General features: G+C 44.3%; 1 protein-coding gene across 1 annotated transcript; it reads left to right on the forward strand.

Moving 5' to 3' along the window:
* Positions 1-12,237: 12,237 nt before the first annotated feature.
* HOXB1 (homeobox B1) lies at positions 12,238-15,616 on the forward strand. The gene is made up of 2 exons (XM_061589218.1): positions 12,238-12,892; positions 15,275-15,616. Exons 1-2 carry the CDS (start codon positions 12,238-12,240, stop codon positions 15,610-15,612), a joined length of 993 nt encoding a protein of 330 aa, XP_061445202.1. The 3' UTR covers positions 15,613-15,616.
* Positions 15,617-23,801: the final 8,185 nt, after the last annotated feature.

The raw sequence follows: 23,801 nt of genomic DNA on the forward strand, positions 1-23,801 counted from the left end.
GTATCTCATCTGAAATGGATGTGGAAAGGGGTCAGTTCAAAATGATGATACTGACATCTGGTTTGGGAAGTCATGCAGGGAAGCGAGGTTGCCACAGGCAGAGCTTGGAAAAGTTACTTTTTTGAACTACAGCTCCCATCAGCCTAATCCAGTGGCCATGTTGCCTAGGGCTGATGGGATTTGTAGTTCAAAAAAGTAACTTTTCCAAGCTCTGGCCACAGGCTGTGCATCTTAGTACTATCATCATCCCTCCTTTTCTTTCTTGGGCTTGCTCCCAACCATCCTAACACGAAGAGCAGGCTGAAGAAGCTTTTTCTGGGCCTTCCCCTGTTGTATACATGTCAACTGTCTTATTTGAGTCACATGAAAATAGGTACTCTGTGGTGAGAAGGACCACATTGACACGCTTCTTTCTTGTCCATTGCAGTGTCTTGTTCTTTGATATTACAGTGATTCACCACTGGTGAACAGTCAGGGGAAAAAACCTTCAAAAGAAAGCAGCAGTTGTACAGAGTAGAAGAGCCAGTGAATGAATGACATGTACATTTGTAGTGCAGGATGAGAATCCTAGAAAATCTGAATTAATTAATACAAGCATGGGTGGACTCAAAGGAGATGCAAAAGAAGCAACCCCTGTAATATTCCTTCCAAATATTGTAATTGGTTGTACCAGGGATGGCCCGATTCTTCTTAAATCATGTGCTTTGACATTTATTCAGAGGGCAGTTCATTCTTGCATGCCATCAAGCAGAAATATATCCAAGAGTGGTGTGATCAGTTAGCTTTAAGAGCCTAAGAAGAGCCTAGGACAGAGAAGGGGAACCCATGGTCCCTCAGATGTGGTTGGATTTCATCTCTCTTCAGCCTCACCCTATACGGCCTATGATCAGGGATGATGGGAGTTGTAGTCCAGCAGGTTCTCTATTTCTGGCCAAGGCATGGATAGAATTGTTGCAGCAGGAGAACGGCATAGCTTTTCTAAAAGGATAGCTGTGCTACAGAGCAACCCAACTCAGGGGAAGCTGGCATAAATTGTGCTGGAGCAAGAAAAGCCGGTGTAAAGTTCCACTGCACCCAATTGCCATTCAGGAGTCTCTGGGCTGTCTGAAAGCCGGCTCAGCTGGGAGCTTTGCACGGGGACCAAACAGTAAAAGCCTGCTCTACTGGGGAGTAACTTCTATTGTAATTATTTTCTTAGACTAACCTTTTTCCCAATGTAACTTTTGCCTGGATTGGGACCTGCAGGAGTGGTCTGAACATGAGTTGGATATGGCATAAGTCCCCTCACCTCAGCCCTTTCCCTGACATGCCCCCAAACACTCATTTTTCAGGCTTTATGCCAGCTAACACTGGCTTCACTTCCGTGGGCTGTGCCAGGTGGGTTCTAGCTGAGCTGGGCTGAGGGACTTATACCAGCATCGCCAGGCTGAGCTGGGACCCAGCTGGCTGAGCTGGAGTTCCCCTGCATCCAACTCCCTTGAGCCTGGTGTAAATGTGAGTTTGATTGCACCATTAGTCTGTTGGAACAAAAACAATTTATTTATTATTATTTATTTACTATTCAATTTATATCCTGCCCTTCCTCCCAGCAGGAGCAATCAAGAGGACAATCAAGAGTCCTGTATCACCTTAAAGCTAACAGTGCAATCCTAACCATGTTTACTCAGAAGTATGTCCTACTGAATTCAATGGAACTTATTTCCAGGTTAAGTGGAGGTTAGAACTGCAGCCTAAGATAACTAAAGTCATACTCAGGTTACATCGACTGGAATCAATGCGCATAATTACCTTAAGTCTGTTGATTTCAATGGGTCTACTTTGAGTATGACTTATTTGATAACATGCCGAACACATTTATTATGGCATAATCCATGACTTCATCAGATGCCTGGTAAAGAATGACCTGTTGTAAGGATCAATCAGCTAACACAGTGGAGTGTCAAACTACAGGTAGGCACTGGAAAAGAGAGAGGGGAAAATAGACACTGCCCCAAAGCCACAGTAAGCCATCCTGGTGATAAAAACTGCATCAATGAACAAAACCCATTAATTGAAGTTTGTCAAGGGAAATCTTAATGGCCTGCAAGTTCATGTCATGCACCATCTTGTCTTTAGTGACAGCAACCTCTGATGCTCAAAGAGGGATGGGGGGAGAAGGAGGAGGAGGAGGGACTCCAGATTATATGTGGGAAAATTCAACCCTGATCTCAGGAGCCCACAACTGAAGCTCTAGCTGAGATATTGCAAGATAATAAACCTAAATGTCTTGAACCCAGTGAGATTCTTTGCTCCCCCAATTCTTCCAGGGAGACTCTTCCAGAGTTTTACACCACTAATAATTTGTTTGTTTTGTTTTGTTTTTAAAATCCCTCTGATTGCTTTTCTTTGCAATAAAGTTGGGGAGGGGGAAAGAAGCCTCATCAAGTCAAAGTGAGTATTAAGAGAGAGGCTTTTATCGGTTGTGCTTTAGGGGATAAGAATAATTAGTGACACTATCGCCTCTCTAAATACACAAGTGAAAATGAAGCAGTAAATATAATTAAAGGCTAATGTCTAATTAAATATTTTTAGGAAGCAAGAAAAAATAACCCCTGATACTTGATGGAATACACCATCTCTTTTAATTGCAGTACCCTGATGGGATCCCATTATTATTTTGTTGTTTGAAACCGTCAAGATTTTCTCGCGTACACTAGCCAAAAATAAAATTGCTCATTTGAAAAGACTGAAGGAAATATAAAACAAGGGAGACACCAACTGTGTCACAGCTACCCTGTGTCTTCCTGCTAAAGAGCAATACTGAACTGTATGGTGATGCTCTGGGGATGCAAAGCAGTCACAAAAAGGGACATGGAATATATGTATTATTTATATATGTATAAATAAATATCAAAACTAGTTTCTGAGTACAGCCCCTTGGCTTTGTTGCCCTTCCAGAGCAATGAGCATGCACTGAAGGGGTCAGGCAAGACCGAGAGACAGTGGAGGTAATGCATCTCTGTGTGCATTACCTTCCCCTACTTCAGACTTTGATGCTTGCAGAGAGTGAGCAAAGGGGTGAAAGGCCCCTGCTCTGCCCTTGTTTGCCCTATGGCAATGGAGGTAGCATTATTGCATGACCACTTTTCCTGCAGGCTTCCTGCCAGCCATGACACTGCACTCACCACTGTTTCCAGTAGTTATTCATTCATTCATTCATTCATTGGCGATCACTCATGGCCGAGTAAGATTGTCTTCCAAGATAAGGTCTTCAACAGCAGGTCCATAAGTGACTGTGGAGGCCAATTCTGGATCCACACAGCCTCTCACAGTGAGGACATAGGTTTCCAGATGGATTTGCTTGGAAGACTCCTGTGCGTGAATTTGTTTTATGTGGGGAGATCTGCGCACGACAATCAACACACAATCTTGACAGAAAAAGGCTTTGATCCAATGGCATGGATACCACGACGATTGGAAGTCTTTTATCTACTGCAGCCTTCATCCACCTTCACAGCCGTTGTAATATACACATTGTTATCCTCCACCTGTTCTACCGTTGAGGACTTTCTTGGATTGTTCTTTGTCTGGTTCCTCTCCCTTGACCTTACTGCCATGGGTGACCCTGCTGGGAGTGCATGACTCCCGACGGCATCGCTCACAGGGTTCATTGGAATACACAAGCCCACTCACCACTACAAGGTGATGATCCAGCTTCCATTATGCAGACCACCAAATTGATGGACACTTTTAAAAATAACTAACAGGCCAAACAATAGTGATAACAAATATTTTGAATGATCATTCTATACTGCAATAATAATAATAATAATAACTTACAAAGCAAATAAAATTGGAAGCATTCTACATATATTAAAAAGTATCTGCTTGCAGGCTCAAAATTGAACAGACATGATATAAAAGGAAAAGGGAATGAGGAGGGAAACAGTGGATGGGACCAGACTGATCTTCACCCTTGCCATGATGATCTTTCTGGGAGGCAATGGGTGCATCCTCCCAGTAGTAGCCCTTTGTATCCTGGCTGTTGGCAGAATGTGCTTCCTTTTGATCCTGTAGTCCTAAAGCAACACCTATAACCAAGAGACTTTAAGTAACTGATAGATGTGCTGAAGAAGGAAAATTCAACCTGAAATTTGGGACATAACAAGGGACTGAATTTTTTGCTACAAATGAATTGCAGTGATACTTAAATGAGAGCTGTGGGTCTTCATGCGATCTGGGAGACTAGTTTATGGTGGATCACAGAAGACTAGCTTATGGTGGATCATTCCCTGAGGTTTTATGGCGACAGGTATCTCAGTTTCTACAAATGTCCTGAATGTAGGTACTTCTAGTCTTTAAAATAATCAATCTATTAAACAATTGTAATCTAACCTTAAGTAATTTTAAAATCAATTAAAATTACATATATTTGCATCTTGCCCAAAGCTCAATATGCATGCCTTTTTGAGACATTAAAGGAAGTGTAAGATATCTGACAATTTAATGAACAAGTTATCCCTCCTTATTAGGACAGTTCATGTTTAATGTTTTCTTTCTCATCCTGTTACAGTTGCACAATATAACCAAGAGCCTGGAAAATGTGCCTTTAACTTTCAGCCCAACCAATTACAATTTACTTTCCCTGATTGAAACAGGGCCCTATGATAATCAACTCAAGTTGATTAACTAGTGATTACACTGACTAAAGACTGTAGCCATGCTAACTACTCAGCATTTCAGAGAACACTTGATAGCTTGGGTTGTCCACAGCCATACAGAGCTTGGTGGAGAACTGGGGCAAAAATCATTGAGTCAGAAAGTGGCCAGTTGCCCTCAATGAGGAATTAACCATCCAGTTGTGAGCATTTCCTCCTGCCTGGACTGTGCTACATCAGTTACTATTTTATCTGGCACATAAAATGAAAGGTAGGAATGTTGGTCCATAAGGGAAAAAAACTTCAAAGGCCACAGTTAAGTAATAGCTTGGGGAGGGGGGAGCCAAAAAGTCACAAAAATGTGGCAAGTTTCCTCTTCATCAGGCAAGATTTATCTGCTCTCTGCCTGCCCAGGAATCTGTGTATTTCATTTAAGGTGTAGAACAGATCTGGGCTACAAGCCAGTCTTTATTTCTCAAACCATGGGGAAAGTAGCCATTGCTTTAAAAGAGGATTAGACAAATTCATGGAGGATAAGGGTATTCAAGGCTACTAGCCACAGTGGCTATGCTCTGCCTCCACAGTTGGAGGCAGTACGCTTTTGAATACCAATTGCTGGAAACTGCAGGAGGTGAGCATGTTCTTGTGCTCAGGGCCTGCTTGTGAGCTTTCCATGGGCATCTGGTTGGCCACTGTGAGAACTGGATGCTGGACTAGATAGGCCACTGGTCTGATCCAGCAGGCTCTTCTTACGTTCTTTACCCCAGAATCATAAGTGGGTAATTTGATATCTGTTGCACCTGGGGTGGGGGTGAGGGGCTTACTTAGCCTACCATCTCCATCCTAGAACTGAGCTTACATACTGACCTAATCTCTCTCTCTCTCTGTTTTTATTTTTAATTTTTCCTCATCCTGCCACCCCCTACTTTGTGTAACATCTTGCCTGATGAAGAGTTCTGGAGAACTCAAAAGCTTATGACATTTTGGTGATTTGGTTGGTTGGTCCTAATAAAGGTATTACCCAACTTAATTTTGTGCGGCTGTTCCTGGTGCTTTTCCCAATGGTGAATCAAGTGGAGAAAGCAACTTAAAAAGTAAGTACCACAATGGTCCCAAGCAGCCAATAGATAACAGTTGTAAACAAGTGGAAAGGGTTAAGACAGAGCCAGTCTCAGCTCTAGAATACAACTGGAATGCCAAGATTCACACCAGGAACATGAGAAGTGCCTAAGCTGCCTTATACCAAAACAGATCATTAATATTATGCATTAGCAGACAATTTAACTAAGATGCAGTGGAGTTAAGCTACTACTTGTGCTGTGTGATTTACCTGAAAGGAGCAGGCTTTTACCCTGCTTTCAAATCACTGAGGCTTTAGACTTTGCAAAATGAGAAAAGACTGGTTTATTTATGGAAATACATAGTTGATAGGAAAGCCATAACTACCTCTAACTAAGTTGGAGTAGCAATGCCTGGGCTTGGTCATTTGCTCCATCCTAGAGGAGAGGAACAAAGACAAAATGTCTCCTCTCCTGTCCTCTGTCCAGCCAAGGGAGAGGATGGAAGTGAGGTCAGCTCCCTGACAGTATCAGTTCAGGATGGAAGGAAGACAGAGAGAGGAACACAGGTAAGGTTAGGCAGCCAAGCCAGCTGGAGGACCCTCTCTTTATCTCCCCTTAGGTAAGCAAAGAGAACCAAATAGGAGTTGTTCTTGCCACACTTCCAACAGTTAAGTCCATCTAATTCAGCATTGTCTACAACAGTGGTTCCCAAAATATTTTTCCCCATGGACCACTTGAAAATAACTGAGGGTCTGTGACTTTTCTGTCTGTTGTAACAGTTTTAATGCACTGTGCTAGATGTTCTGTGATGTTTAATTATACTTCTATTGCTTCTTTTATTTCTTGTATATTGTATTTTATTATATTACAACTTTGAAAAATGGAAATGGACTGCCTTCAGGTCGATCCCAACTTATGGCGACCTTATGAATAGGATTTTCATGGTAAGCAGTATTCAGAGGTGGTTTACCATTGCCTTTCTCTGAGGCTGAAAAGCAGTGACTAGCCCAAGGTCACCCGGTGAGCTTCATGGCTGTGTGGGGATTCAAACCCTGGTCTCCCAGATCGTAGTCCAGCACTCTAACCACTACACCACACTGTAGAATTCAAATTGTAATACAATTTATAAGAAATAAAAGAAACAAAAAAAATCAGCATGAATATTGTGTGATGGATGTTTCACATCTTCAACCACAAATCCACAGACACACCGCAGAGCACCTGAATGAAGTCCATGGAGTAGTGCTGGTCTGCATACCACTGTTTAGGAACCCCTGATCTCCAGCATTTCTCAGACTGGAGCTTTCCCCAGCCCCACCTAGAGATGCTGCGGACTGAACTTGGGACCTTCTGTATGCACTCTACCAATGAGCTACAGCCATGCCCAAAGAAGAAAGTGCTTCTGAAGATGTGTAAAATGCTTTCTGCCACCCCTAAGAAATTACAGGCTGCCCCCCATAATCATCTGGGATCCAAGCTTGTCAGACATTTAAAAGAACAAAATCTGTGACACCTTAAAGCAAACAAATGCATCATGTCGAGCTTTTATAGACAAGCATCTATCACTTCATCACTTGCAGGGAGTGGCTTTCAGGCAAGTTTCAACTCCACCAGCACATCTCATTTTTGAGACAGTGCAACTGGAGTGGAATAGGAATACATCATCCGCCTTGTCTGAGCCATGGGGTATCTTTGGGATAGGAAAACTCACATCTCTCTCCCTGCCTCTCACTTAAGGTTAGTAATAGTTACCTAAAGCCCCATGAAGTAGCAAGGTAGCATATATATCCCATAAAGATGTGATGTTGCCCCTGTGATGGGAAAAAGCCTTCTGAAAAAACTTTTCCAGGCAGCTTGTTCCATTGGTCCTACAAACTAAGTTTTTATTTATTCCTTATATATCCCACCCTTCCTTCCAGAAAGTTTTCTGCTAACATTTCATCTAGTTTTAACATGAAATGTTCTTTGCCATTTGAAATTGTGGTTTCTTGGCCTTCTTAGAATTGAAACAACTTTGGAAGGGGGGAAGGAAGGTTCTCAGTTAAATTCTTCTAGCACATATCTTCTTGCCAATATTCATATTCTCTTAATTTGATTTTTCACTATTCCAGGTTATAGATGCTCTTACTCTATTCTTTTAGTGGTTTTTGAAGGCAGGGGTCCTAAACTGCAAAAGTGGCAAATTGATAACACGATTGTCGTAGAAGGAGTTAACAGCATTTCTGACTGACGTTTGAAAAGTATCCCTCAAAATTGCATTTAAAAGGTGAGGTCTGAAAATTCAAACACGGAATTTGGGGTCCCCTCCCCTTTAAATTTAAAATTTGGTTGTATAGAATATACAACTATACCGTTTTGGATGTCTGCGAAAAATTGGCATGCTAACTTCACTATAGCTCCCACTAGTTCTATGCCTTTGAAGGAGAACTGCTGCCTCCTTTTTGATTTTCCCCAGAGCTCTCTCCCTCACGCACCCCAATCTTCTCATGACACAGATCTTTCACAAACTCCAGCGGATGAGGACAGGCCCGGATGTGGGGGAGGAATGGAACACCTCCTCCTCTGTCATCCTCATTCCGGAGCAGATGGTGAGCGGCCATTGAGTTCCAAAGGGGAATGCAAAGGAGAAGACCCCAAGCAGCTCATTTCTCCTGCTGACTGACCCACCAACTCACTCAGGGAAGACCTTTCCCCAGACACCTTTTCCAGACAGTGTTGTCTGCACATTGTGGGCTTTATCAGGTTATGCTTCCAAGAGAAGTTTTGTCTCGGAACTAATTAAGGGTTGTTTTTTAAAGCTAGACAACTAGTTTTAAATCCGTGGGCAACAGCTAGTGCTTCGTCATAGCGATAAAGTGGAATGAAATAGTGGCGGGACGTTATAAAGAATGCTGGCACAGCAACCTAAACAGGCTGAGACCTCTAACAGGTAGAGGAAGGGGCTCATTCTGGGAAGCTAGCAGGGGTGTAAATATGATGATCTGGTGTTTTCTGGAACATCGGCGCATGCTGCTGCTATGCCAAATGGGGGGCTCATCAGATGTTTTTGTAAGAGAACCACGCCCCTAATGCTCGTTTAAACCATGTGATACATATTTGTATCTTATTTGTTTTCATTTCAGTTCTGCAGTTTCTCTTACCAAGGCCCCCTTGTTACTTTTTTGTTGAATTTTCAGACTGAAATCGGTGGTAGCATTTTTTAAAAAGGTATTATTATTATTATTGATGCTCACAGTGCTTATGTAAACCATGCGATGCATATTTGTGTCCTGTTTGTTTTCATTCGAGTACTGAAGTTTCTAAGTGTACGTCGAATTTTCAGATCCAAAGTCCTGATAGCTTTTAAACTAGTAACAACAGCAGCAGCAGCAGCATCTTGGATCTGCCTCCCCCACCTTAAAAAAAAAAAAAAAAAAACCTCTGAAAATATTTCTGAAGACGGGACGCTATAACTCTTTCAGCTCTCTTTTCCCCACCATCCCCTCAAATTCAGAAGCATTGATAGGACTTGACAGATAGCCTCAGGTTTTTATTTGGACTTTAAACCGAAAGAGTTATTTATTAGTCTTTCCGTGACCACAATTTGATGACTCAACAAGGCAAATTAATCCCATGTTTAACAAGCCAAGCTCCGGAAGGAAGAAAATAACAAGCTGAGACCTGAGGTTAGCCATACTTTCCAAAGAGGAATGGCTTTTGATTTTTTTAAAAAAAGTTTTAAAAAACACGATTACTTCTCTACACACACAATCACGGGCCACCGAGCCGCCTTAGTCATTTCCTCGAGAGAGAACGTTCAGACCGTGGAATGCCACGTAAGAACACAAAATGACCGCATTCTGATGGCCCTGCAGACCTAAAGTAACTGTCCTGGAGAGAAAGTCTAGTGCATGCCGGGATTCTCATCCTAATCCACAAGGTGGGATAACAGACCCCAAAGGTACTGAGACGGTTGATGGGAGAGCGATGCCACCGGATCAGACAGCCACTTTACACCTTGTGGTTTCAAGATTTTTAAAGGTATACTTGTACAACGTTTTCCTCGCACATCTAAAAATATAAACCCGTGTTTCCCAACATGTGTGTGTCAAACAGCCTTAGTCATCAGGGAGCCAAAATGGGCTCTGGTTTCTAGTCGGGTTTACACGACGGGCAACTGTGTAAAGAGAAGATACCCCAAAGCAATGACTAAGGTTGTAGTCCTAACTATGTCTACTCAGATATAAATCCCATGGGGTTTACTCCAAGTGGGGTTAGGATTGCAGTTTTACTAATTTAATGTAAGCATTATGTAACTAAGGGTGTGTGTGTGAGAGAGAGAGTGTAACTTTTCCTTCCTCTTAATTCGTTTTTATTTCTCCTTTCTCGCCTTGCTTCTCTTTGACTCACCCTCTCTTTTCTACCTGCTCAAATCTCTCTCGTAAACTGCCAGCAATTTTGAACTGATCCATCCCCCTTCCGCAGTATGGAACCCATTAAACATCTACACTCCACAGAGAGAGCAACGGTGGCTCCTCCGGATCGACGAAAGCAGCTCCTGAAGTTGGGAGAGGGGAGAGTCTCTAGGCTTCACCCCAGCCCACCCCTCTTCAACAGAAGTTACTGCTCTCCATTCCTCAAGCCTTTGTAGCCCTCTGTCTCTTTCCAGCCTCCCTTCTCTCTTCCTTCTTCAGGGTTCTGTTTGATGCATCGTCAAAGGACCGCTCGGCTACTTTCGCGAGTCCATAAATTGATGATTACGAACTTTCCCTTCCCTGGGATCGCCTCTTCCCAAAGCCTCGTGTATAACTGACAAAGGCGAAGAGACTCAAACCACTCCATGCCTAATAGAATGGAAACCCAGGCAAGCAACATTTATTTACTTGTTAGCAAATGGGAAGACAAGAGTAACTTCCAATCTGACGCCCACGGTCATTTGTTACTTGTCAGGATATTTACTGGTCGTTCAGCCCACGAGAAGAGCATCAGAGGTTTGAAGCAGGCCAAAAGTTCACTCGCGGAGCTGGCTTTTGAGCTCCGCGAAGTTTGGCTCTCTGTCACCTTTGCTCGGAAGGGGAAAAGAGTCTGTGAATTCCCCCTCTCCCTCCGCCCCCCCGCAAACCAAAGGAAACAAAACGACCCATCTAACCCTAAAGAAGACGCATCCAGAAATCAAACGCACATTTTAGCTACTTGCGATCTAAATCACAGGGGCCTATGGGAAATTGCTCCCTTTCCGCAGGCTGCTCTCTTCTAGTAGTTGCCTGTCTTGGCAAACGTGTGGCTTGAGAAGGGGCCTTTGGGAGCTGTTTGTTTGTATGTTTCAGTTATAAGAACGGCCCGCAGCAATTAAACGTCCCACCCCCAACAGCAGGCAAATCAAAGTCCTGTGACAATAAGGCCAAATGGTAAGAGTTGCTTTTTATGAAATAAGAAAAGGAAAAGGGGGGGGAGCGCAGATTAGAAGGCAGGGGTGGAAATAAATGGATGGATAGTCAGATAAAATAAATAACGAATAGATGGACAGGGTACATCGAATTTCAATTTCATTTGCGTTTTTCCCCTCCAACAAAAGACAATTGTGTTTCTAACTTTATTTCACAACTCATTAGAATGTTGATTGAATTAAATTGCTCTTAAGCACACTGCTTCTAGACACAAAGGCGATGTGCAACGCAGAGCTATTTGGATCTCTCCCTCTCCCCCCTTTTTTTCTTTTTTAAGGGAAAGCAAGAAGCACTTTAAGCAAACTCCATAAACGTTTAAGTATCTTTTCGGTGATTAATTTTTTTAAATGAGGAAAAAGAACATTTTTGTCTATTAAGAAGTCTTCCCTACCTCTCTCTCCATCTCTCTTTCTCCCCCCTCTGTGTTATGGGATACGTGAACCTCCTGTAGCTGATATGGGCCTCTCCTTCCCTCCCCTCCCCTCCCCTCCCCACCCCCAGTCCCAGTTAGGAAGAAAAGTTCTGATGGTTTTTGCCGCCATCTTATGAACTGGAAGGTGTGTGTGTGTGTGTAATACATAGAGTGGATCTTGAATAGTCCTAACTTTCCTCCTTTCTTTTCTTCCTCCCCGTTCCTTTCGCCAACCCCTTTCTGTCACTTCCTCCCCCCCCCTTCCGAAGTCTTTGAGGGGAAAACCTTTTGACGTATCCGTGTTGTTAATCAGATCGATGGGGAAAAGTTTGATTGAAGTTCCTTTGTCATGCAAATGTCAAGGACTTGATGGATGATGGTAGATATCTGACAAACTTCAGGAGGCATTTGCTCATTGGGCTTGAAGGCAACCACGTGGTACAGACCCCCTTCCACCTCCATCCCCACCCCCACCTTTCCACCCCACCCCCATTCTGAGGGCTTTTGGAAGGAGGGGTGGGGGTATGGGGGCTCCAAGGCTAGAGATCCATAGATGGGAAGGCTTCTCGCTTGCTCTCCCCCTCTTCCTCTCTCTTTTCCTAGTTAACTTTTGACATACTATCTAGAGGTTGTAGGGCAGAAGGAATCCCCGTAAAACAGGCTGACCCTCTTCCATCATTGGCAAAGGAACAATACCTAGAATGAACTTCTTCTTAGACTATGCAATTTGTAACCGTGGGACAAGCGCCTACGCGCCCAAGGAGTACCAGCATCTCGACCAAGGGACAGCTTCCTTCCCAGTTTGCTCAGGTACCACTCCTTCCTGTGACAGCTACCATCCAGAGGGACGCTTCGGGGCAACAGGGGTGGGCACTGCAGGGCCCAACGCCCACCACAACCACCACCAGCAGCAGAGCCCCAACTATCCTCCTCTTCCTCCCAACCCTGCTGGCCTTGGCATCTCCTTCGCAGGATCATCTCAGCCAGGAGGAGGAGGATACTCTGCCCCCAACTGCAACCCAAGCTTCACCAACCAGCACTTCTATCTTGGCCCCCAAGAGACGGATGGAGGCTATTTCCAGCCTTCGGCCTACCCTGCCAGCATGGCTCCTTCTTCATCTTCTTCCAGCCTCGGGAGTTTATCTGATGGTTTCTGTGCCATCCCGGGCCAGTTCCAGCCACACCTCTATGGGCCTGAGCAGGGTGGCTATTTGCAAGGGGCTTTTGGCAATCCCTCCCCACCCTTACAGGAGAACAAAGACCCGCAGGCTTGCTCAGCTCAGCAATGCCCCATGGCTGCCACCGCCACCCAAACCTTTGACTGGATGAAAGTGAAAAGGAACCCTCCTAAAACAGGTAACACCCCCCCAACACACCCCCTGCTTCCTTCCCAGGATACTTTAAAAGAGAGGGAGAGGAGGGGAGAGTAGCATAAGCCGGGTTTCATTTTTTCTTCTCCACTGGATGATGGTTATCTCCAATTTGCCTTACTTCAGAGCATCCCAAGACCATCTGACTTGTCTTGTCCTTCATTAGAGACCAAATCTGGTCCAGAAAAGCAATTCTAAAGCCATACCAACATCAGCTCCCCCACGTCTGAGGACTAGAAGGCAAAAACCATAATAGAGGGTGTGTGGGTGAGAGATAGATGGTGCTGGGGACAATATGCCTCTGTTTTCAAAGTTGCCTGAGGGTAGAGAGAAGGCCATCCTCTTGCTTATGCACTGAGATAGGGGCTCAAATAGTAGGAAGGGAGCTTGTGGTTAAACAAGCCAGGATAGATTTCCGCCCCATGGAAATAGCAGGCTAGCAACAGAATAATCCAGGATCACCTCCTTTGAAAGTTCCAACTTGTTATGGGGCAAATAGGTTTACTGTATTTGTTATATGTTTATTCTGCTTTTTGGACAAAAATTGCCTTCCAGATCTGTTCTCATCACTCAAAAGACAAGACACGGATTTATTTAGAGGAAAGGCTAGGGTTTTTCCCAACATACAGAGGCACACATACACACGCGCATCACTAGCTTTTCCAACAGTCTATGGCACTTTCAAACTTTGGTACTCATCTACTGGTAGAGAATCAGGGCTGCCTCCCACATGTGACACATACGCACTCATGCACGCACACACATATGTCGTGTCTGAGTTAAGGTGGGGTGGTTGATCTGTGACTGTTCCTTCACACATACAAGTGATCATCAGTAACTGTGACCGTGCCTATTCATGAGAATCAGGGTTGCTTCACACAAGCCACCCACAAGTGCAGAGTAATCTAGTGATGGGCATGGCATCACTAAAACAACTTTAAAACAACGGTACTTCTGATGCAGTCAGTGAAGGCACCCCGAATGCCAACAATACCCATCCCTACTAAAGGATTAGGATTAACTTCTAGGGCTTCGCTTAGAGCTAGAGCAGTCCGATATTGATATGGAGGCCCAGCCCAGTGCTGGGTGTTTCTGAAGTGCACGATACTCTGTGGTTGGGACGGCTGAGCATAATCTGCTCAATTGCCATTGGGGCTCCGGTTGCGCCTTGAATTCCCTCCTGGGGGGAGCAAAAGGCACCATCTCCTGGGACGTACTCCTGCACGCTTCTTGATCAGTACCCATTTGAATCTTCGCTGGTGCATTTCAACTTATGCAGCTGATTAAAAAAATCCTCACAAAACAAGAAGGTGAGAAACAACGACCCAGACAGGTCTATCTGGGGAAAGTTTTTGCAATTATGGACAGAAATAGGATTAAGGGAATGGGCGCGAAAAGACCGTCCATTGAAGCTTGTTGTTTCCCACCTGGAGACGTTGAAAAATAGCTTCTCGCTGTGAACCAGGAAGTGGCCTATCCAGACAATGAGATGGTTCTTTCTACCCTTTATTTATACGTATTGGTGTTTCTCTGTCTTCCTGTTCCAGCCTCGCCGTTCTATTCCCTCCTCCCACCGTTATCAGTCCCCCCTCTCTTGGCCTCTCAACATTCGGTGCTTTGAGGAATGATGAGGCTGGGGGGAGGGTCTCTCAAGTTTTTTTTTTCGGGGGGGTACTTATGAGTATCTCAGGTTACCCCAAGCATGCCTGTACTTCTCTCTTGAGTGTTATTACTGCAGTTTTGGCTAACACACAGGAGTACAAGACAACTTATGTAGTATGGTATTAGTATAAAGATAAAACCATTAAAATTAAGATACTATACAACTACAAACAATAAAAAACAATAATGTTAGCCGCCCTGGGTTCTTGCGGGAGGAAGGCGGGATATAAAACAAACAAAAAATACGTCATAATAAATAAATAACAGTGAAGAGATTTGATGTGTTTATATTGTAACCGCCTTGGGAGCTGGATGAAAGGCGGTGTATAAACATAGTAAGCAAAGGGTAATGGCAAAAAGGATGTAAAGTGGCATCGTTAACACCCAATAACCCCAACACAATATTCCAGGAGTCTAGATTGGGCGGGGAGGCGGAGGATTTCCAGGGAAGCCTGAGCCCTCACACTGGGAGTGAGCTTAAGCGATGCCTCAGTCAGGGCCGGTACTCGCAGAGAGCCTTTGAACATTTGCAAGGGTGCATTCCCCTCCCTGCATGAAAGCCACAAAGGCGGGTGGGGTAAATCATTCAAAGCTTCCCGATAGGTGCGCGCGGGTGGTTCTGATTTTAGAACCAGGGCTGCACATCTAACGCGTGGCTTCGTTGCTTCCTTTCTCTGGTTTGGCCTTCTGGCTCGTTGCTGAACAGCGAACGCCTCCGACTACGGCTTGGTCGTCCACGCCAGCACCATCCGGACCAACTTCACCACTAAGCAGCTGACGGAGCTGGAGAAGGAATTCCACTTCAGCAAGTACCTCACCCGAGCCAGGCGGGTGGAGATCGCGGCCACGCTGGAGCTCAACGAGACCCAGGTGAAAATCTGGTTCCAAAACAGGAGGATGAAGCAGAAGAAGAGGGAGAAGGAGGGTATGGCCGGAGCCTCCGCCTACCTCAGCGGCTCTGCCAAGGAAACCAGTGAGGCTGCTTCGGACAGATCGAGCAGATCCTCCACTCCCGACGCTTCGCCCAGCTCCGTGTCCTCTTGAAGGGGAAGACACGCATGATCCTTCACCCCTCCGCCCTCACTGAAACAGCATCCCTTCTGCCCTCCACCCAGCTTTAAGGAAGTAGCTTCTCCTTGCACAGCAAAGCAAGATTCTCTTGAGCCTGAATAGTTATGGCAGGCACATAACACGCCCATGCAGGAAAGCCCCCAGCATGCACATGTGCTAACAGGCGCGGACATCTGCACACACCGACGCCTCGATTGTAGGTGCCACGTGTTCGCACCAACATATACAACCCAAACGACGCAAGCAAATCATTGCTCCCTGGGTATTTATGGGGGGTTTACTTACGCAGGCCAGTTTTATGGGCCCATTCTTTCCAACAAGAACCATTTATAGATGCAGATTTTCAGCCTCTCTGCCAACCTCGTGTTTTCTACTGCCGTGGAAACCCTGCATGACAAGTACACGTGTGTTCCTTAGCTTACTTAAACAACCACGGAGCAGGAGTGCAATCCACACACTGCACCTTCCTCGGTAAAGCAGACAGCACCCAGCAATGTGAACAGAGAACTCCACCGGCCGCTATTTTTCCTTACTTTTTTTCAGCAGAGACAAGATCGAAAGAACTGACGAGTGGAGGAACCATTCCTATAGGTAGCCCTTAAACTTCCCCTCTCCGTTGCCCTGTTATTTTACAGGAAATCGCTTCTTCTCAGACCAGGAACTGCCCAAAGAGTGCCTGTCTCTTTGAATGCCTAATCAGTTGAACGACTTTATCTCAGGGACATCCATTTTTCCTTTCCCCATCTTCTTCTCCCAAAAATTAGGAGCCGCACTTTCAGCAATATTTTGAGTGTCTCTGTTCTTCTTACTTGGGATGCAGGGTACGATGTGTGGATCTTTCTCTTAAAAGGAATAGAACCAGGGTAATGTTTGTGTGTTCGTCTGTTTGCTTGCTCGTTTCTTGCTGTTCTTTAGAGCAGACCTTAAAATAAGTGTTGACATTTTGTATAGACAGGAAGGAAAGACCCTCTCCGCCACCCCCGGTTATGACGCCAGAGGCTTTGGAGAAGACATTTTCCTCCCACCCATGTTCAGTTTTGCACTAGAAGAGAATCGCTGCTAGCCCGAAGTAGCTTGGTTACATGGAATTGCTTTCACTGATCAGCTGTTGTTGACGTGAATATGCTTTCTGACCCTGTGAATGCAGCATCTGCTAAAAGGGAAGAGAAACAGCAGATAGTTACTTATTAATGGGTCGTTTTAAAAAATTGCCTTTGATTGTCATAAAGTTTTGATGATGATGATGATGATGATAATAAGATGCTCGTGGGAATGTGCTTGAACATCGTATGAATTCACAAGCGTGATGAATGACTCATCATTTCTCTAAAATTTCTTTCATTTGTTCTTTCTTTTTTAAACGTGTTTTAGGACATAACGAAGTATATATGCAATTCTACGAGTCTCACAGAATTCTGCAACAGGCAGATTCCCCATTCCTACGAGCCAAAGGGTTTAGGCAATGGGAAAGCAGAACCCCAAAATCCATAGGCTTAAATTTGATAATTTTCAAAGAGGATGTTTAGAACTCAGTTCGAGAACTGGGGCTATCATCTCTCCCATTCACAGCTCCAGGTAGCCAAGCAGCTCAGGGACAGCCCGAAAGAAGCTTGAAAGAAGACGTGCTTTAAATTTGGGGATTTGCAATCGTAAGATTTGAGGATGTTTAAATCCGTTGGCAACTCCTTGAACTCTATATATGCTTATTAAGGATGTGGGTGCCTTTGGAGGACAGCTCTTACTCTCCACTAAATGTATCCAGGAGGCTTAAGCATATTTGGCACAAGGCAGGGCGGGGGATCTTCCTGCTGAGTGCCCGTCTATTGCAATGAATGGGAGCTGGGAAAGAGCAAGCACTCTCTGTTAGATTTCAAAATGCAAAGAAGTTCACTATGCTGTGAGCCCACTAGCTATGAGGAGCCCTGCAAGCAACGTCAAAAGTTTGAGAATTTGGGAGAAAGCTGGATCTTCTCCCTCTTCCATCTCCACCTCCTATATGCCGCCCAGTTCTTTTCATGTTTACTCTGAAGTAAGACCCACTGAACTTAATGGGATTTACACCCTCGTAGATGTCATCAGGACTGCCATCTTACTCTCTCTCTCTCTCTCACACACACACACTCACTCACGGCTATGATTGATGGGATTGTATACATGATCTTTGGATAACATCCTTTGACTCTGGCAATGCTTTACAATCACTCCACTTGCAACAACACACACACACACACACAAACACCACCCGCTGCACACACAAACCAGATATTAGGCAGACGAACATCTGACGTCAAAGGGGAAGGGTCATCCTGGCAGGCATGCAGGAGCCTCCAGACCCCTTAACTAAGGTTTAGAGATTCACCACTGGGGTTGGTTGCCATCCTCAGCCTGCTGTCTTGGAGGGAGACAGTTCTGCTAAAATCTATAGAAATTACTTCTAAATCAGTTCCAGATTGCTAAAGGGGGGGAAATCTAGTGAGAATATCTTGTTTTGACATGTTTAAGGATTTGGTTGTATGGAACTGAATTTTGATTGATATCTAATTGCTGAACTATACTAACAATTTCTCCTATATTTATTATTCCTTCCCATAGATCAAACCCACTCCTCCCTATAAGTGTGGGGCAATCTCGGACAGACAGTCTTCCAGCCCCACAAATATTAGCTCTAGAGCAAAACCTCTTAAAAGTGAAACTGTTGTTATTACTATTTAGATGTTAATGAAAGTATCTAGCATTTTAAGCTGGAACTGGAGTCTCCTCCTTGTGCTTTATATTTCGAACCAAAACTACCTCAAATTAAATAAAGTATAAATTTTCTCAAGTTTCTAGAACATGTGGTTTGACTGTCTTTTCCACTTTTGCCCCACCCCACCCCCTCTTTTGTGCAACACAAACATTTGTGGGGACACTGCGCTTGAAATACTGTGTACAGTTCTGGTCGTCTCACGTCAAAAAGCATATTACAGGGCTGGAAAAGGTTCAGAAAAGGGCAACCAAAATGATCAAGGGGATGGAGTGACCCCCCTGTGAGGAAAGGTTACAGCATTTGGGTCTTTTGAGTTTAGAGAAAAGGTGAGTAAAAGGATACATGGTAGAGGTGTAAAAAAAAGTATACATGGTGGGGGGGGAAGTGGACAAAGAGAAGTTTTTTCCCCTCTCTCATAATGCTAGAACTCGAAGTCATCCAATCAAGCTGAATGCTGAAAGACTCAGGACAGATAAGAGAAAGGCGTTCACACAGTGCATAATTAAACTATGGAATTCTCTCCCACAAAATGTAGTGAGGATTAGACAAATCCATGGAGAATATGGTTACTAGCCACCATAGCTATGCTCTGTCTCCACTGTCGGAGGCAGTATGCTTCTGAATCCCCGTTGCTGGGAGTCACAAGTGGGGAGAGTGCTCTTGTACTCAGGTCCTGCCTGCGGGCTTCCCATAAGCATCTAGTTGGCCACTGTGAGGACAGGATGCTGGACTAGCTGGGCCTTTGGCCTGATCCAGCAGGGCTCTTCTTATGTTCTTAACATTTCTGGAAAGGGCAGGATTGACAGGTAATGAGGGACTGAGAGGATTTTCCTACAGCTTTTATGAAGCTACCTTGCACTGAATCAGACCATCCATCTCATCTGATGGTCTCTGGAAAGCCTTCACAAGCTACCTGAAGATGTTGGACATGAAACTGGAACCTTCTACTCTGTCATCCTTCTACTTTGAGCTATGACTCCAAGCTGCTTCCGATCACTGAGAATGGGCCAGAATGCTGCATTCCTTAGTCAGTGACAAACAGAGAATGAAATATTCCCTAAGTGTCAAATAGTGGAATACCCTCATCAGCACAACAGGGCAGGTCAGGGCAGGTCAGAGGACAACAAACTTGGGCAGGATCCAGGCAAGATTAAGCACTTTTAAGACCCATGGATTTCACTGGGAAGCAAAATATAAACACACCTGTAAATCAAGAGAAACCTGCAATAAAAATGCAATCCGAAATTTAAAATATCTTTTAAAAGGAAACATCTTTTGATGTGGCTAAGGCAAGCTTGAGCCATCTATGGAAGGAAGGAATCAAATAACACAAGGCTGTCTCCTTGTGTATTTTCAGGATTTGACGTTATTAAGGACAGTTCCCTCACCCCTCTATGGCCTACTTCTCTCTGAGATGGCAAACTAAAAAACAGCAGGTAAGGGTTCTGATGAAGGAATGCTTCCTATACAAGAAAATAATAATCCTTGGGTATAGAGTTTGCAGGAAGCTTTCTTCCTGACATGCTACCTGTCTATGTGTGTGTGGGGTGTGTGTGCTGTTGTTACATAGAGCAGCACTGACTCATGTGAACCTCATAGAATAGTAGAGTTGGAAGGGGCCTATAAGGCCATCAAGTCCAACCCCCTGCGCAATGCTGTCTGAAGTAAAACACTCCAGACATAGGCTTACCTAGTCTTCTGTGGGTTGAGAGGGATACAGAAGTAGCTTGAAGGTGTCATGGCCTCTCTGGTCCAGTTTATATTAAGTGGTAAAACATTTCATGGACTCTACCACTTTGGGCTGCAGGTGGATACTGCATTCTTTGGAAGTCCTCCAGGAGATGGGGATGATTCCTACAGATAGGAAGATACTATCATGTCAGAGACAGAACACTCCCCCCTGACATGTTAGTTCTCTACTTGCAGAGAGTTCATTATTTTTTCCCCTAGGGGCACACACCTGTGACCTGAAGTGGTACAGTCCTGGGAAAGCTTCACCACATGAGTTCTGACTGCATAAACTAGTGTTTTCTGTCTTTCTCCTTTCTAAGAGGCTTCTGTTTCCGTCTCCATCTACCAGGATAGCTAGTTTCCAGATAAGGATGTCTTGAAGAATCCCATCTGGTGGAGAGGGCATTTGTTGGAAAGGTTTGGTTGGAAATTGCTTGGAAAGATGGCCAGAAAAAGGTCATGCTGGTGTCAGCTTGTCGGGATAACAAAAAACTCCTCTGGGCTCCATCTGAAATTCAAAGGGAGTGGCCGGAAGATGCTTCCTGGTCCTTCTGCATATGTAAAGCTCTCTGTCCTTTAGATAGCAGAATCTATGTGGCTCCTTTCTTGATCCCTTTGTGTTTTACCAGTTGGTCTCAGGGTCACCTCCCAATGTTCCCTCTGGGGTGTACCCAGCAGCTTCCATGGTAGCCCTCTCCTTCCCTTAGATTTTGGTGTTTTCTACATGTATCTGTAGTTGGTGTGAGTGGTTAAACCATGCCAAAGTGTGAGAGAAATAGGGAAACCCTGTATTATTACTGCTGCATTTCTAGATGATGCAGTGAATCCTCAAAAGATAGCTAAGGATGCAATCTAATCAAGTAAGGCCCACGGAACACAGCAGGACTTTCTTCCGAGCAAACATTTTTATTTTGTTCCTTAATTTTTTATTTCATTTGCAGTGGTGTACATTAGTGGTAAATTCAGAAGTGCATGGTCCTTCATGATAGTCACAGCCATGCCCCCTCACAGGCACACCCCTTCTAAGATTATACAATCTAATATTGTAGAATAACCTGGCCAGGTTTGAACATTGCTTTCTGCTTCTTGTTAATGCGTTCTCCCACAACAACAACAGCTATCCCTAGGAGCTAATCAGCATGAAGGGGGAGTGTATTTGCCACTGAGAAGAGTCTTCTCAGTGGTTGACTCACCTCCTTTCATTCTGTTTGGCTCCAATCAGCAGGAAAGGACAAAGAAACATGTTAGAAGACTCTTCTCAGTGGCTAACAAACTCTGCTTTCACACTGGTTGGCTCATAGGATGCTGGAGACATTGGGACCCTGCTCTCAAAATGGGAAAGGGTCTAAGACCCCCCGAGACCCTGGACAACTATGCCCCTGTTCATTTGCAATTATAACAGAAAAAAGAAAAATAAACAACAACCACAATCTGTTGCCAGCTGACACTGACAATAAGAATATACCAACAATCCTGTTTTAAATGGGTACATTAATATAAACAGTCCAAATAGGTGTCTAAATGAAATGATAAGCCATAAGTTCAAATATAAAAGGCAGTGAGTAATCTTCGGAGCAAACATGCATTGGATTGTGCACTTAAGTGGGTGGGGACCATTATAATAACCTGAAGTAGATTCAAATGAGAAGGCAAAGGACTCCACAATGGCGATTTTTTCCCCTCCCCCTGAGTTGCGATGGCTTCTTTTCTGCTAGGCTCATCTACCCATCATTTATTTTCTTTGATCTTTCTGCTCTCTGCTTGCCTTGTTTCTTCCTCTGCTTTCTTCCATTCTGTTATTTGTGTGCGCACACACATGTGCACACACACACACACACTTTCACTTCAGTCTGGCTTGTTCTCTGTGGAGTCAGAGGGCTGGTCTAGAACCAATAGCTGGAAAGGAAACTGCAGGGAAATAGATTCAGCTAAGCATTAGAGGGAACTTCCTTGCTGTAAAGCTACTGGACAGTGGAACAGACTGTCATGGGAGGTTGTGGGCTCTCCTTCACTGGAGGCTTGATGGCCATCTGTCAAGGGTTGTGTATCCTGCATTGAGCAAAAAGCTGGACTAGATGACCTCCAGGATCACTTCCAACTCTACAGTTCCACAATTCTATCATTCTATCAATCATCTCTCATTCTATTTCCATTGATCTTTTCACTATTGCCCCTTTTCTTCTTTCTATTGTCTCTCCTTTTCCACCCTTCCATCTTCTCTCATTTATTTCTCCTTTCTGTCCATGCAGTGACCAACCCGTGATTTCCTTCTGTCCTTCCTTCCATCCCAAGACAAAGAGGAAGATGAAAAGATATGTCTGTGGTCATGATAGCTGTCTGTCTGATCCATCCCTTTTTCTCTTTGTTGTGGGGGGACTGCTGCATACACATTTTTTTAAATAAGCCAGGCACTCCTGGCAAAGGTCCTGGCAAACTGTCAAAACCACAGTCTCTTTCAAGGACTCATATACAGAAACCACAGAATCGCTCAAACCAGCTGGAATTCCTTCACTATCACAAAAGAAAGAGAAATTCCCAACTTTCTTTTCTTTTTAAAGGCTTCTAAATAGTTTTTAGCAGAGGCTTGGCTGGATCTACTCATCCTCTCTTTGAAGGGAAACATCTTTAGAAGGTACACTGAGCAGGTCTCCTGCCTCCGGCCCAGACTCACAAACAAAAGAGCAGGAGGAGAAGTTCAGGAGTCCCTTTGGCTTCTTGGCAAATATGTCAATGCCATCTGTTCCCACCCCTTGGTGTGATCTTCTCTCTCCTCCTGCTCTTCTTAGAGCATTTGCTCTCACAATGTGTGGCCTTTTGATCTCAGAAAATCACATTCGATTTAAAAGGAAGAAAAAGAGGACTTCTTAGTTTTGGGGTCCTTGTAACTCTCCCTCTGAACTGGATGATCCTTTAGCTGTGCAGCTTTTTTATGGTGTCTGTGACAGCTTCTTTGAATAATATGCTTAGGCCATAATAGAACATTATGCCTTTTTAACTTTAAGGAAAGGTTTTTGTTTGTTTGTTTTTGTGGAACCATTCAGGGTTTAGCTGAAAGCCAGAGCTATTACCTTATGCCACTGATTGGTCCAGCAGCAGATGAAAGTAAGAATAAAGAGTGTTTCTATGCATGTGCAAAGTGCTTTTTGTTATGACTGACTATCCCTAGCCCACCCTCACTCATCTCCTCATTGGTAAATGGCTCAAGGCCACCTCATCCTATGTGTCCCATCATCATGTTTGTAGTTAGTTGAGTCAACCTCTTGACATGAGGTGCCTCACCTAAACTGTGCCTCACCTATGTGAGAGGCCACACAGAGGTATGCTTGGTGCCTACCCCCCCCCCCCATAAAACTCATTTGCTTTAGTTGTTTAAAAATAGATCTTCAAGAAATAATACAGAATTCTTTTTGTTCAGGGAAACATTTGAATGAGAGCAGGGGTGTAGTCATTCAGGGTCTCGGGGGTCTTAGACCCCTTACTTTTTAGGATAAGAGTCTTAGCAGGGTCTCTATGTCTCCAGCTTCCTATGAGCCAATCAGCATGAAAGAGGGGTATGTTAGCCACTAAGAAGAGTCTTCTAATATACTTGTCCTTTCCTGCTGATTGGAGCCAATCAAAGTGAAAGGAGGTGAGTCTTTCATGCCTGTTTGCTCCTAGGGATATCTGTTGTTGTGGGAGAAACCAC

Source organism: Rhineura floridana, chromosome 11 (assembly GCF_030035675.1).
Source record: "Rhineura floridana isolate rRhiFlo1 chromosome 11, rRhiFlo1.hap2, whole genome shotgun sequence".
Taxonomy (NCBI): domain Eukaryota; kingdom Metazoa; phylum Chordata; class Lepidosauria; order Squamata; family Rhineuridae; genus Rhineura; species Rhineura floridana.